General features: G+C 41.1%; 1 protein-coding gene across 1 annotated transcript in view; it reads right to left on the minus strand.

The window, feature by feature from the left end:
- Positions 1-63: 63 nt before the first annotated feature.
- LOC145439116 (uncharacterized) overlaps positions 64-15,265 on the minus strand; it is a 289,490-nt gene continuing 274,288 nt past the window's right edge. The window contains exons 4-8 of the mRNA XM_080316597.1: positions 8,439-8,505; positions 6,757-6,825; positions 6,629-6,694; positions 3,886-4,584; positions 64-416 (exon numbers count right to left, since the gene is read on the minus strand). Coding sequence (XP_080172723.1) covers positions 64-416; positions 3,886-4,584; positions 6,629-6,694; positions 6,757-6,825; positions 8,439-8,505 — 1,254 coding nt within the window. The remainder of the gene's footprint in view (positions 417-3,885; positions 4,585-6,628; positions 6,695-6,756; positions 6,826-8,438; positions 8,506-15,265) is intronic.

Consider the following 15,265-nt stretch of genomic DNA (forward strand, 5'->3'; position numbering starts at 1 on the left):
CTTTATGACGTCGATGAGCCCTGCAATGAGGTTACCGGCTGCCACAAACGTGGACTGTTTCTCCTATTCATCGATGTTCCCGAGTAGGCTGAAGACTTCAAACCCCTGATCATCCACGAAGTGGCGTTCCTCGGGGAAGTTGACAGCCCAGCACCCTCTGACATTATCCCATTCCTCAGCTGGGAATAGAGCTCGAAGGCGTTCGACCAGGCGATGGAGCTCCTCCTGCTGCTCCACGATCAGAAGGCCAAGTCCCTGAAGCTTCGTGACGGTTGTGCTCAGCTCTCCAGCTCTGTGACCGTGCGATCGAAGGCGATCACTCGGGTTCATCACTGCAGCGAAGGTGCACAGGCATAACCCTTCCCGTTCATAACCTCGAGGAGTGTGGTAAGGTGTCCCGTCAACCAAGTTGTCACCTTCTTCATTGACAACCAACGGGTGTCAACTAGGGGCACGTACTTTACATCTCCTGGATCAAGTTCTGTTGCCGTCTGAGGTAGCCATTCAGTCCCATGATCGGGTGGACAAACTGATCGTCGTATAGAGATGACGGTATTCAGCCTGCGGTACAAGGCCTAATGGTGCATTTCGCCTGACACTGGGACGATTTCAACCGTGCCTCTTCTCCAACCCTTGTCGCCACGCCTATGATCCGTTTATTGCAGGGATGGCCAAACTTTTGAATTCGCGGGCTGCATTCAATGTATAAATCCATTGGCAGGCCGCACTAAACATGGCTATGATGATATCGTGCACGCGTCAGAAACAGTAGCGAGATTTCATAGGTCGGTCGACCTCAATAGCCAATTTGTCAAAACTATAGAGATGAAAGTTGGTTGTCCAAATTCTTAGAACAGGATTGAAATTTAAATCTGTGAGCAGCGATACGCTCATAGATTCACTTATTCCACTTTTGGATCAGTTCCAGGTCACACAATCCAGACAGCATCATAACGATGTTAGCTTCAAACACGCTTCCACTATGTGTAGATAAAATATAAATACCCTAATTTTGCTCATTCAGAGAACGAGTCTACCTAAGGTACGGGCGAATCGTTTTTAGAAGCACATCACTGAAATAATTAAAACTGGAGTGGCCAATCTGAAATCACACTAGTGATCCGAATTATATCCATCTCGTTTATGATTTCTGTGATGTTTAGAAGTTGAAAACTTTCAAACTGCGGGGGCCTTGGGATCACATGTCGCGCCAGAAATTAAACATGAAAAATGATATAAAAAGTATTTACCTTAGAACAGTGGTTCTCAAACTTTTTAAGATATGCCCCCCAACCCCTTATGAGGGTAAAAGAGTTCGCACCCACCTTATCGTCATATCACAGACCGCAACCAGGATGCTAGCAAACCTAACGGATAGGTATATGGCATGGAAGGTCACGACTGTGAATGATAGATTTTTAAATATGAAATTCAGGCTAAAAATACAGAGCAAGACGTATGAATGGGGTATAGATCGCGCGAAGCGAACATCTTTTTTCCAGTTGAGCTCAGCTTTGCACCCATCTTCAGATTCTGTCACCCACCATCCCAAGGGGGTGCGTTCCCAGTTTGGGAACCACTGCCATATAGTTATCATGGTGAAATATACTAAGAAAAAGTTTAATCATATCCTAGCATTAATTCGATTTTTAGTACGCATCTTATCAATATTTTTAATAAGTTTCGTTAGACTCTCGCGGACCGCACAGAACGGTGAAGTGGGCCGCATGCGGCCCGCGGGCCGTAGTTTGGTCACCCCTGATTTAGTGAGTGGAAGTACTTTTAGCGTTACGGAGACCCCTCACTCACACACATGCTGTTTTTTTGTGTGTGTGTTTATGAGTTTTAAGGTTGTTTCAAAAGTATTTACACTGCCCTGAGTCGTTTATTTCACGTAAAAACATGATAAAACACCATCTGAAAAATCTTAATTTTGGATGTTTTCAAATCTTATTTTTGAAGAATCTCCAAAAATAAAGCATAACATCCAAAAATAAACAGGCCTGTCATAACACATTGAGCCACCCATCTAATACATTGCAGTATTATAATCAGCATGGAGTAGGGATGGACAACAGTGCACGAAAAGAATGTTGAAAGAAAATAACCAAGTAAGAACCAACCATTGGGTATCGAGTTCGAGTTCAAGTGTGTTTGGATGGTCTAAAATTCCCGATGTAGTCGGATCGCCATGAATTTCAACAACAACAACAACAACAACAACAGCAAAAAGAACAATAACAATAAAATATGATTTTTACACGAAACAAAAACATTGTTATCAATATTAGTTGCAAACCGTTGTGACTATTTAGTTTACGATGCCATAGTTTGAAATGCAAAGTATTCGCCGTAAATGTGCCCTCGTATAGTCTATATCTGATATGGAAATGGCCACATAATTATTTTCAATTGAATATTACTTTACCTGACTAGCCATAGTGACTATAGTTTGATCACTTTTTTTGTATAGCTCAAACGCGCTCAAGCGCAATAACTGTAGCTATAGCTGAAACTAAGTTGCTTACCGCAACGGTGTACGTCATATTGGAATCCGACAGCTCGACGGATCCTATTTCAAATGCAATTGCACCTGTTTCTTCCGAGTGAGAACACCTAGCAAGCAGATGCGACAGTCTTTCAGCATCTTCACGCATATCGCCCGCAATTTTCAAGTTTGCTATCTGAGTGAATAAACAGTGAACACCGCTCATATTTATACTAATACCAGAAAGATTTGACGAGAGTTACGCAAGAGTGTTGTTACAACAACCATCACTTACAATTTGATGGTAAAGTTCATGCGTTCACCCGACCAGCAACTTTTCGATTCTACTCACTTGATCATCATTTGGCTCAAATCTACTATTACACTTGTATTTTCTTTTATCTCAATAGCATGAAAATTGGCTACTTCTAATTGCCAGCGCATATAATTTCAAGAGAATCACTTCTGCTTCTACTTGATAACTAATGTTGACTAAGGTGACCGCCTCTGATTATAAATGACTATTCACGAACATTCAAGTTGTCGCAAAAGCTGTTCAAGAGATTTTTGCAAATTCATGGAATTTCAAGTATGAAATTTGCAAGTTTTCTCTAGGCTACCGTTGGTAGTAGGCCAAGGTATTGATGTTATATTGTATAATTCTAAGAGTTATTCCAAACGCATGTGTTAGCTACGATGTGACGAAAGCCGTTTAAGAGATATCGGCAGATACGTGAAATTTTGGGTATGGATTTTTCTAATTTTCAACTTTTCCCCAGGCTCGCGAGGGCCGGAGTTGTTTGACAAGGTAATGGTATCACATAGTGTAACTCCAAGAGTCCCCAAACGTGCGTATTGTGTACATAGGCACTTGACGTGCCACGCACGGTTTAAATATCGATCCATTTTTACTGTATCATTAAATACAGAGGTGCGCAAACTTTTTGCTCATCACGGCCGCATTTACATTACTTCTGTAGCCTACGGCCGCATTCCAGGGCATAGCCGTAATAAACCCACTGGACGCAAATTACCTATGCTAACCTGTCCATTAGGGCTGTTCAAAAATAATCTTTTTTCCCGGATTCCAGCCATTCACTGATAAAATTGTCAGGTTACCCTAAAGAACGCTGCACACCAAATTTGGTTCGATTCTAACAAGTATAGGACTCCGCAGATCCAATTAAAATTTTTAATTTAATATGGAAAATTGAAAATAAAATTTTCCAAATTTTTCTGCCAACCCCATGAAATTGTTGAGCTGTCTTTAAAGACGTTGCAAAACAAATTTGAGTCAATTCCGACCAGTAGAAGCGGAGTTATGTGAGTTTTTCGTTGATAAATCGCGGATTATCACCGATCAAGGATAATCCGAGAATTCTCATCGAAAAACTCACATAACTCCGCTTCCATGACATATGTCAATTTCCAAAGCCATTGAGGCGTTGTTGTACACATTACCCACATACCTCCGTATATATCGCCTCGAAGAAGGTTGATTAATATGGAAATGGGCTGTACTTTTTTGTCCAATGTTATGGTTGGAGTAATACTTGATTGACTTTCGGAGATGTCAATACCGTCGATGATCACTAAGACTTCAGATGGATTCTCGGCCATCCATTTCTCAAGCGGTTTTGAGGCTTTTGCGCTTGTGAAGATGCTAGCGAATCGATCTTTGAATAATAGTTCGAAAGGTCTGCATTTTCTTCTCCATTCTATGTATTTTGCTTCGATGAACACGATGACTTTGACATCGGATGGCCCGATAATCTCACCTCTCATTGCGCGATTTGTATACTTTATTGCACTGGTGGTTTTTCCTTCTCCTGGTCCGCCAACAACTAGGACTGTTTTGGATGTTTGGTTATTCGGGCATTGATGTATTGTCCCCAGCGACACTGCGTTGAATAATTCCCTTTCTTTCTGATTAGCCCTGTTCCCCATACTTTTCATCCATTTCCCAAGCGCCAAGCGTTGATAACCGGTGTCGTACTCACTCTTAAGTAGTGTTAGATCCACCTCTGAATGGTCGTTCTGCTCTTTAAGTTTTTCAACTTTCATTTTCGTCTCTTCGTTGATCTGATACGCGAGACCTGTTTTGCCACGATATATTTTGAGGGTCGTTCATAAGGCTTACAGAGGGGCGACCCAAATCTGCTAACACACTCAACGGAACCATAAACATGTCACGGTTTTCAAGTAAGGCTACATTATAATGTTGCAATATAATATGATGTACCTAACTAGGGCTACCATATTTTGGCGACTCAAATTACGGATATATTTTGGCGCCCACTAGCGGCTCGTAAAATGCATATAGTATGCTACTACAACGTCACAAAGCAGAGTTTTGCCTATAAACCAGAGCTGGGCAGGATCTGAATCAGGATCGTGTGAGTTGTACCCAGGACCGAAACCCCATACTTTCAGCTCCTCCCGCCCAAATGAACACTGATCTTGGGCCCACCATGGGGTAATCCACGCAAGTTCTGGAGGGCTTGCTATATGAATCTGGTTTCTTTCTATATGCACCTAAACGTTTAATTAGATGAATGAATTTTGTCAGTAATATTGGTGCTATCATTTATTACTATATAGCTCTACTCCTCTCACCGCCTATATCATTAACATTAGAATTAGCGGTAGCGCTGGTGGAGGATGATGACTTCGAATATTGAGGGAGAGTAATTGTCCATAGTTAAGTCATGCTCATGTCACACCGATAAGAATATTCATCAGTCTACTGCTTGTGCGCACTCCGGAGCGACATAAACACCACACTTCCAGTGGTTTCCAACCGTTTATGGTCGCGACTCCATGTCCAATTTGAAATTGTTCCGTGGCTCAAAATTTGATAAGCTGATTACTTGAAAAAGGGTCAGCACCTTTGCCCAGACTTACTCGCAGCCTATTTCGGAAGCTCACCCTGGTGCATTAGGGCGATAATATTATATTTCAACTATACCAACAAGCCTGGATGTAGTTCAAGAAATAACAGCATGCAACAAATTGATCAATAATAATTGGCCCACCCAAACATGCATCATCTCTTATCTGATCACGTGGTCTAACAAAGGATAAAGTTTAAGAGAAGAAATGAAGATATGAAACTACTAATATGATGACGAAATTCATCAATGAATATAAGAAAACGTTCGCATTACGTCTCCACTCGCGATTCCGTAGCTTATAGTAATGCGACGTAAAAGGAATATATATCAGTCCGGAGTTCACCGGAAATGAAAAGTTTAACATGGTATTTGGCGTTCAGCTAGTTCATTACGACTATGTCCTGGAGTGCGGCCGTAGGCTACAGTATTAATCGAAATGAGGCCGTGGATAGTCAAATAGGTTGGCCACCCCAGTCTCTGCAACTGTTAAATTAATTAGCTTGTGGTTAAAATACCTTCGTTGTTATAAGCACTATAACAGGATCTTATATAAATCAATGAAAATAATAATAAACAATCTCACAAAGTCTAACCAAAAGTTTAAAATTTTTGAATGTACATTTCCACGGTTCTAGGTCATAATAAATCAGACAATCCTAGTTCCAACCCAAATTTAGTGTTACAGAGTGAAATGAGCAATTCCGCGATGACTCGAGTGTTTGATAGAGATGAGAGTCTGGGAGCCGACGGCCGGAGTTTATTCTCATAGGATCTTAGAAGGTCGAAATGGATCATATGTAATTCACTGATTATAGATTCAAGCGTTATACATTGCCAGTCCAACAAATCGACATTTTTGGAATCATAACTATGAATATCGGCCCAGTGGGAAATGATCATACTAGACGTAATATCATGGATGCCGAAAGCATCAACATTATTGCTATTTTGAGCTTAATCCACCGTATTCACAACAGATCATAATCAAGAATATCTGTATTGTGTAAAATGACCAATGCAGCAGAACGCCATGAAAACTAATACAACAATAACAACCCTACCGTGTGGGTTCGATCGAACCAATTTTCCGTAGTCTAAATTCGAGTCCAGACAATGGTGATTGTGATGTAGTTATATCGCCATTTGGAGTAGTGACACTTTATTGCTAAATATCACTGCGATCGCACTCTATACTCCGTACTATTTTTGCGTATAAAGATCGGAAAATATTAGCCTCACAAGTTACCTTTGACACCCGAAGGTGCTTTCCAATTGGCATCTGGGTCGGGCTTTTCTCTTTGTATTGGTTGTTCTATTTATATCGGATGTGTGCAAAGGTTATTTATTTAAAGAAAAGGCTATATAGAGTATTACCTGGTTCCCCCGATCGTTCGATTTGATTCATAGGGCTTCGCGGCGGAACAGAAATTGCGACTTCAATTGCTGGGAAGATATTCATATTTAGATTAGACCTTCCTAAGAGGTAAGTAATTGAATTATAATCATTGAATAAAAAAACATCACATTCTAGATGTTAGGGCTGATGCTGTGGCGCTATTGGTGGAAGGCGGTTCCTACTCTAGCCTACTTCACAATAGAGTTACCTAGTCGTTCTCAAACTTTTTGTGGTCGTGCCTCGATTTCCGATGTGAACAGAGGCCCTGCAGTCATTACTTTAAAATCGGTTGCTTGGACTCGTCTATCGTAGCTCATTGTCTTTAGTCATTACATTGTGGCGCCATAATCTTTCGAAACAATGGCCCTTTCCTAATTTTGGGGCGATCTTGGTGGGGGCAGTAGTGCCCTGTCCAGATTTTATTTGATATTTTGGGAATCGACTCTAGCTCTCGTGCAAGACCTTTTCAAAGGAATGATCAGATTCAGCTATAAAATTATCGCATGAGTTTACAAAGGGACTCGAAACTGCTGTTATTATGCTGTTGAACAGCTGCACAGTCATGTGTTTGGAATCTATCCATAGGCTAGTAGTAATCTCTGCTCCTACATAACAGCTAAAAAGCCATCGTTAGAAACCATGACCCTTCATGCTAAATATTCAAGTTTTGCAAGTATGACCTTATTCAAAACAAATTGCTGAATGTGTTCAAATGACTTCGTGGCCCATCGAAATTGTCATGGTGGCCGAGTACTGGGCCTTGACCAAAAGTTCGTGAAACATTTTCTTAAACGAGCAAGGAATTCCTATTCAAATGATGCTACCAAAATGATATCAAATTCAATCAATCCAAAACTCGTTTCAATTTGGTAACGTCATCCATGTATTTGACATGGTCTTTCTCGTGAGAATACTTCGGAGATACACTACTTCGCAGAAATACTACATGGACAGGACTCGCGTGTCGTACTTCAATCCCCAATAGGGGTTTTACGTCTTGAGGTGATTTCGGATTCCCTTTCTGCGTTCGTATATTCTAGATTTCGTCAAATCTCATTTTGTATATTCGCATGATTTGCATGCTGCTCAAATTCAGCACGACAGATGAGTGATGCATACCCCATGAACATTGAACACCTTATCTCAGAATATAGCTCCTAAATTTACACTAACACTGCAAGCGTGAATAGTATACTACAGCAATTTACACCATAGCACAATGTGCAATTTAGGTAATTGGGTGTTCCTGGAATACGAAATTTCACCTACACATTCGTTCCAATGAGGGCAATCGACTGAAATAAACTAGGTTTATTGAGATAGATTTCGAATATATACCACAATAAGAAGGAGCAACAAATTGGCATACTTAAATAGGACCATATACACCCCTGCTATATATCCATAAGTATTTGTGTTGGTACCGGTACGTGCCGATAACTTTGTATGCAAGCCTTCCTCATGCTATTGTAAAAAATCTAGTAAATTCCCTATTTTCCATCCATGTATTTACAGCAGAAACGTGAGACATTCTTCTACCTGTCCATAGGATCAGCCCTAATTACTTTATCCAGACCTCCTAACAGACCAAATCGAGATCTAACGGTTGTAATGGTGCATGGAATACATTTGCTCATGGAGATTTTGTGTACCACTGTACCTGGTTGGCATGAAGTTGAAGACACGGTCACGGGGCTTGCGGTATTTTCAACGAACGCCCTCTGTTGCTGAAACAGAACGGTATAATAGGTTTAATGATTACCGAATGTTTTGTATTATTTAGATCCGCCAACAGATCATCTTAGGCCAGTATTTACGGGAGTTATTTACTTAATATTCTTGGGCCGTAATCAAGTTTCCCACTCCCGACGAAAAGTCGTTGGGTTCATTGCAGAGTCACTACCATCTCGCATCGGCTTTTGCAGTGAACTAATTTATTGGCAGCCCGATACATCATTTATATTATTATAATCTGTCAGAGTCACATTCTTGTACGAATTTTAGGACAGACATAATCAGTAAAAAATCGAAAAAGGCAATATATCTAACTAATCGGTGTGCTTTGTTTTGGTGCGAAATGAGCTTGAAACTTCACCGTTCTCGTTGTACACAGGGCTTTGGAGCCGGAGCCGGAGCAAGTTATTTGAGGGGTAGCTCCGGCTCCGACGTATTTCATAAGATGCTATTGCAACAACCATATCTGCTGAGTTCAGAATTCAACAGCAGGCCTTCGCGAAATTAAGAATCTTTTCCTCTTTAGCGCTACCTTTTCCGACTGACCATGTTCCTAGGGACTTAACAGCAGAGCAGCCATATGTTCAATGTTCAATTTTCATACATAAGTGTCGAACCTCGGTATGCTAAATATGCCTGTGAATATTGTGGGTATTCGGCATACCCGCAATTTCATCATCAGCAAAACCTTGTTGGCCAATTGTACGGTCCAAAAATAATGATCATCATGTATTATGCGAAATGGGAGAGAGGATAAAAACCTGATTTCGTTGCACATGTGGATGTTACGAGCACGAGCCGAGAAATTCCATCTCATCGTTGCTATGAATCGGATCAACACATACTCGTTCTTTCGTTATCGTTCTTTAATCAGGCCGCGAAATTGGACAGTGTTATTGTGTATGCAATTATGCATGCGAATTGGAATTCATTACTGCGCATGATCGTCATTCACTTCAGTGAGGATTTTCGAGCGTAAATAGGGGATGGCAGAAGAGTAGCCCAAAACGCCGTTACACTCAGCAAACAATTGTCGGGGTGCGAGCTACTCAATGCGATGATGGGAGCCGATGGTATTTTATGTTGGAGACTAATGACGGATTTGATACGCGATTTCCAATTTGTAATCATCTGTTTCGTAAATTCATTCTTGATCTCTGCTTGATACTTTAGTATTCTCGGATTATCGCGCACTGTGACTTGTACATGTGCATTGTGCAATGTGCATACTGCATAGTTTAATTCGTTATGGGCATGGCGAAATGTGCATGGCGCACCGTTTAATTCGATTCGTTTAAGCGGGAAAATATTATATTCCGATAAGCTTGATCGACACCGTATGAACTGGTAACGAGTGCACCAATACCGAACGTCAAACCATAGTGTCCTATATGGTGTCGACACGGGCAAATCTCACGCCTCAGTGAAATTGTATCACGTCACAATTTCCATTTGGCTACAGGCAATTTGATGGTTATTTTTGACCGGCTTGCCGAGCATTAAATTTAGTAAAACGGGTATCAATCGAAAGCTGACTCTCCACTGATTACGAAAATATAAATTTTATTCCGCTCGTGTCCCTGGAACTCCCACAATCAGCCTCGAATTTTTCATTGTTATGGAGATTGGCATTGTGACGCAACATTGGTATCTGGCTATTTTTCTCTTGAGCTACTCTCTCGTTTCCCCAGACAGCATTGTTACGTCTGAGCTACTCTCTCGTTTCGCCAGACAGCATTGTTGCGTCTCAATGCCAATCTCCATAACAATGAAAAATTCGAGGCTGATTGTGGGAGTTCCAGGGCCACGAGCGGAATAAAATTTATATTTTCGTAATCAATGGAGAGTCAGCTTTCGATTGATACCTGTTTTACCAAATTTAATGCTCGGCAAGCCGGTCAAAAATGACCGTCAAATTGCCTGTAGCCAAATAGAAATTGTGACGTGATACAATTTTACTGAGGCGTGAGATTTGCCTGTGTCGACACCACATAGGACACTATGGTCCAACCATTGGCCATTTGAACAGTTTGGTACAAAGCGAATTTCTATTGATGAGGTCGTGATATCCGTCCATATTGCTCTTACTACAGTTACAGTTGAATAATAATCGCACATTTAAAGATTGAATTGAGCTGTATGGCTTAATGTTAACGAGTGCAGTGCCAGTGTTAAAACACCGCGTCAGAATTTTATTGCTGTACACAGCAATGGCATGGAGTAAAGTGCGTTCTAGTGAAACTATTATGTTATCGACAATTGACAAGTATTCATAATGACGTCACAAGCCGGCACGGTGGCACCTATGTCTTCGTTGCTGCATTCGATGTTACTGGCGGCTGACATACTCTTGATTACTATAGATAACTAACCTACGGGTAAATTAGTAATCTATATAGACCAGGGGGCCAACCTTTTCGGCTAAAGGACCACATGAAATCGACGAACGAGTGTGCTTCCCACTAGCCACGCCATCAGGCGCGTAAAAATTTCAAAGTATATATTATTATTACTTGGGTATATCGCGGGTCGACTGTATACCGCTTGCTGGGCTCAGTTTGCAAGGACAGGACTATTCGGCATCTGGACATATCGATATCGAAGATTTCCGCTAATATACGACAATGATTTTTTGCCTCCATTTCATCGTCGACGATCTTTCTGCGAGCGCAAACGCGAAAAGACTTTTCCTCGTAATTGCGAATATATAGTTAGACTCAATCTGCTGAATCATGCGTTTTTTCTATTTTCAGGAGGCGGTAGGCTCCAAAGAAAGAAATCGTGGGACAATTAAACACGCGAAGAAAAATTTTACTACTTTTTTAGTTTATTGTAAAGTAAAACGATTTACTAAAAATGTGACTGGACCCTGGATCTGCCAATGCGTCGTAACTGATATTTTAGTCATCAACATCCCAAGTGTCGCGGCCAGACAAATCCTATTTTTGGTTGGCCTTGCAAGCTCACCATCTGAGAAATTCAATTTCGATAATATAATATAATTTCGATAATATAATGGTAAGTTAGCTCGCGGGCTACTCAAAACCTTCTCGCGGGCCACATATGACCCGGAGGCCGCGGGTTACCCACCCCTGAAATAGACAGACCCCTTCGATAGTTTTCAGAGCCGGAGCCAGAGCTGGAGCAGGAGCAGTGGTAACAATGCGGCTCCGGAGCTGGAGCCGGAGCTATTGTATGATAAAAGAAAGCTCCAGAGCCGGAGCTGGAGCAATGCAAATTTACGGCTGCTCCAAAGCCCTGGTTGTACATGCATTTTAGTGTGTGTTCATACCCCATTTGAGGTTGCAACCACACCAGAGTCGCGCTGACCCATCGTCTTCCCTTAGTGTTTCTAGAACCCCTTGAGCTGTCATGAAATGTCTCTGTACTCCCTATCCACGATCGAAATAGCACTTTGCCAAGCCGCCCCAAACGCTGGTATGGGATGGCTCTCATAATATTCTCAACACAACTTATTTGAATTTCATGGACAAAAGCCATTTCAGCGACTGGAGATAAAAAATATAGAAGGTTTCGCCCATATGCTGTGATTTTAGAGTACAAATGTTGATCACCACCGGCGGTGTATCTAAATATCAAAGGTTTTGGCGTGTTCTGCGGTGGAAGTTACGGCGAGCACCGAAATGTTTGATTTGGCAGTCCATCATCCCTGGACTGAAGGAATCTGACGGCCTTAAGGCATCGTTCCCTCATAATTGCGAAAACGTCGCGTATCTTTTCTGTGACTTATGTTGTATTTTTAATATCAGCTACTATTATTTTGTCGAAGGAAATGGCAGGCCCAAATTTAAAGCAAGAATACGTATGAAAGGGAATCGCGCAAAGAGCAAGAAAAATATTCAGTGGAAGAAATCTCGCCAATTATATTCCACGTTATGTTAATTTGCAAAATAATGTAGGTAATTAAATAGCGTGTAGTTGAACACTGAATCTCGTCCCCCTAATCGGATGCTTCGTACCCCCAAGGGGCCCGTGGACCCTAGTTTAAGCACCACTGGTCTAGGCGTTACCTCTACAATTGGCAATGCTGTCTGTGGTCCCAGCAAGGGTTCGACACAATGATCCAAGTAGGCCTACTTGATATCTGAATTGAAATACCAGAGTGACGGTTTTAGCCATATGGATTAAGAGAGCTGGATTCCGTATCAGGCATTCAATAACGAAATTATTTAAATATGAATAAGTGAACTCTTAACGACCATACTATTAATCATGCTGTTCTATGAATTTCATTACCCAGAGGTATGTGATGATTCTTGCAATAAATCGTTATTGCTTTATCGCGACCTCTATGGTCGGTTACTTCTGAATAAAAATATTTACTATGGGCCAATCCCTTATTGGATGTCCGTAAACATAGTTGATATAATAGCCACTAGCTTTAAATTTGATAGCGATACCTCACGGGTCTACAGAGGATTTTGAGCAAGGTTTATTTAACGGTCAAATATGAACTTTTATCCCGTAGCTCTTCAAAGTACATATTGTTCGGAGCAGTTACCTAGTTTTTGCATACTTGCTTAAGTGACTATGTTTTATCTATGACATAATTCAACGTCTACATAAAAATTTCCCAATAAATTTGAAGAATATTTGCACTTTAAATCAAAAAAAGCGGAAATGTCCTTTTGATAGAGCTAGCATCAATTCTACGAAAATAATTATCATGAAAACGTTCTAGGCTCCCCCTCGCCATCGCATCAGTGTAAATGATGTTATATTGAAGCCTAGAAGTGGGTCGTGCTATAAGTTGGCAGTCATGGAATAAAAATGATGAAAAGAACCATAACAGTCGACAATCACCATGAACACCACAAACTACAGCATGCAAAAAGTGTGGAACACCCCGACCATCATCCGTTTGTTTTGAAACTATATATGCTTACTTGAGTACTCTCCTGACATTTCATGTTCTACTTTCACTTTAGTAGGTTTTGGAAAGCCCTGGAGATTGCCAAGCAAATTATTCACGGAATAGCGTATAAATTTGTTGTGTTAGGTACACTTTACATTGAGCAGCAACGGGGACTTATTTGACTATATAGTTGCAGATTCTTACCTCTATAGGTAAATGCCAAGTTTTTGCATTCCTCTCTAAGCGTATTGCTCCATAATAACCAGTTCCACAACTAACGCACCCCAAATCCCCCGATTTAGGGGGAACCGAGTTCGAAAGGGGCCCATGATTTATTTCGTAAATAAGCGTAAGTTATGGAGTATTTTGGGGGGAAATCGTCGAAACCTATAAATCTTATTCGCGCCCCGCGCATTTCAATCTCGCTACATGTCTTGATATCCATAAGAGTATCTAAGCCCACTCTAAGACCTATAGAATACTTCGGCCGACATGAGACTCCGTATTCGTGGCGAGACAATAACCGCCTCATGTTGGCCGAAACCTTGATATATGTATGTAGGTATATATGTCCATTGACAAATTGTCAAATGTTCATATAAACACCTAAATGGCAATCTGAGGACAAAATTATGCAACAAATGTCAACCCGTGCGTCTCGAAAAATAGGATTTTCTTTTAGTCATCAATAGGCGGATGCAATATTTTATGAATATGTAGCAGGCTGGAGGTCACTCAATTACAAAATTCGTACCCCGTACGTATGTAATAAACGCTCGTTTATCATTAACATGCCCTAAGTTTTCCAAGGCACCACTTCGTTTGGCTCGACACGGTAATCTGATCACGCGAGCTGAAAAAAATCCGAAAGATCTGTAATTACAGATATTACTAAAAATAACTTAACTATGAAATTCAAATATTTTCGCACATACACAGGTAACGCAGACGCTGTGCTGCACTACACCAATATAATATTTTGAAGTCGAGTAGCAAACCTGTAAAACGGTGGTTTGGCGATAGGGTAGAGGCCCTCAAACGTTTGTTTGATTGCCCAAGAGCAACTTTTTACGGGGAGGGGGGTCGTGGCGAAGTGATTTGATGATTACATGGCAGCAATCTATTGGCGGTGGGAGAAATCATCATACAAATTAATCTTGCGTTGACGATGCCGCGTTAATAAAGCGATTGGTTACTTTTAATAAGTTACTCATTTGCCGAAATTTGACAGTGTGTTTTTCTGTAACCGACAAATAAATGAGGAATGTATGTTTCGAGGCTGGCCTTTCCAACTCGAAAGCGATGTCGAGATTACATTCCAGCTTCAATAACGCCACGGATCGCATCATTCGAATACAGTTTTTTGCAGAAATACCGTAAGACATGGCCGTCCTTGCGAGGTATTACGCATTAATGAAAATGCGGAAATGGGCGTCTAAGGTACGAGATGCCAAAAATGTTGGTTGGTCAATATAGGTTCCTAGTCATTTTAAAGTAGACCGCGCGGGGCGTTACTTCTTCAACAGTAATGGTCTAAATGTCTACACACGTACTAATATGCCACCAATAATGACCGTTGCCCAACTTGTATACATCTTTAATTATACGTCCGAATATCCAGGCGCATTAATATGGATGGAAACGAAATCATATTGACATTTAGTGGCATATAGACATATATATATATAGTCTAATATCGTCCAACACCATTCAATAAATTCCATCATGCATTGGTAATGCTCGTTATGATAAACAGTCCACGCATGCTCGCGTAAAACTTGCTAGAGCGGGGAGTGGATAGTCCATGGATTGGATATATACCGGATCGGAGGGGAAATCATAGTGTGGCGGATACGTCCGAATCCGGATCAGATCCA

Source organism: Botryllus schlosseri, chromosome 1, assembly GCF_051294905.1.
Source record: "Botryllus schlosseri isolate E-star chromosome 1, Bs_hap1, whole genome shotgun sequence".
NCBI classification, from domain to species: Eukaryota; Metazoa; Chordata; class Ascidiacea; order Stolidobranchia; family Styelidae; genus Botryllus; species Botryllus schlosseri.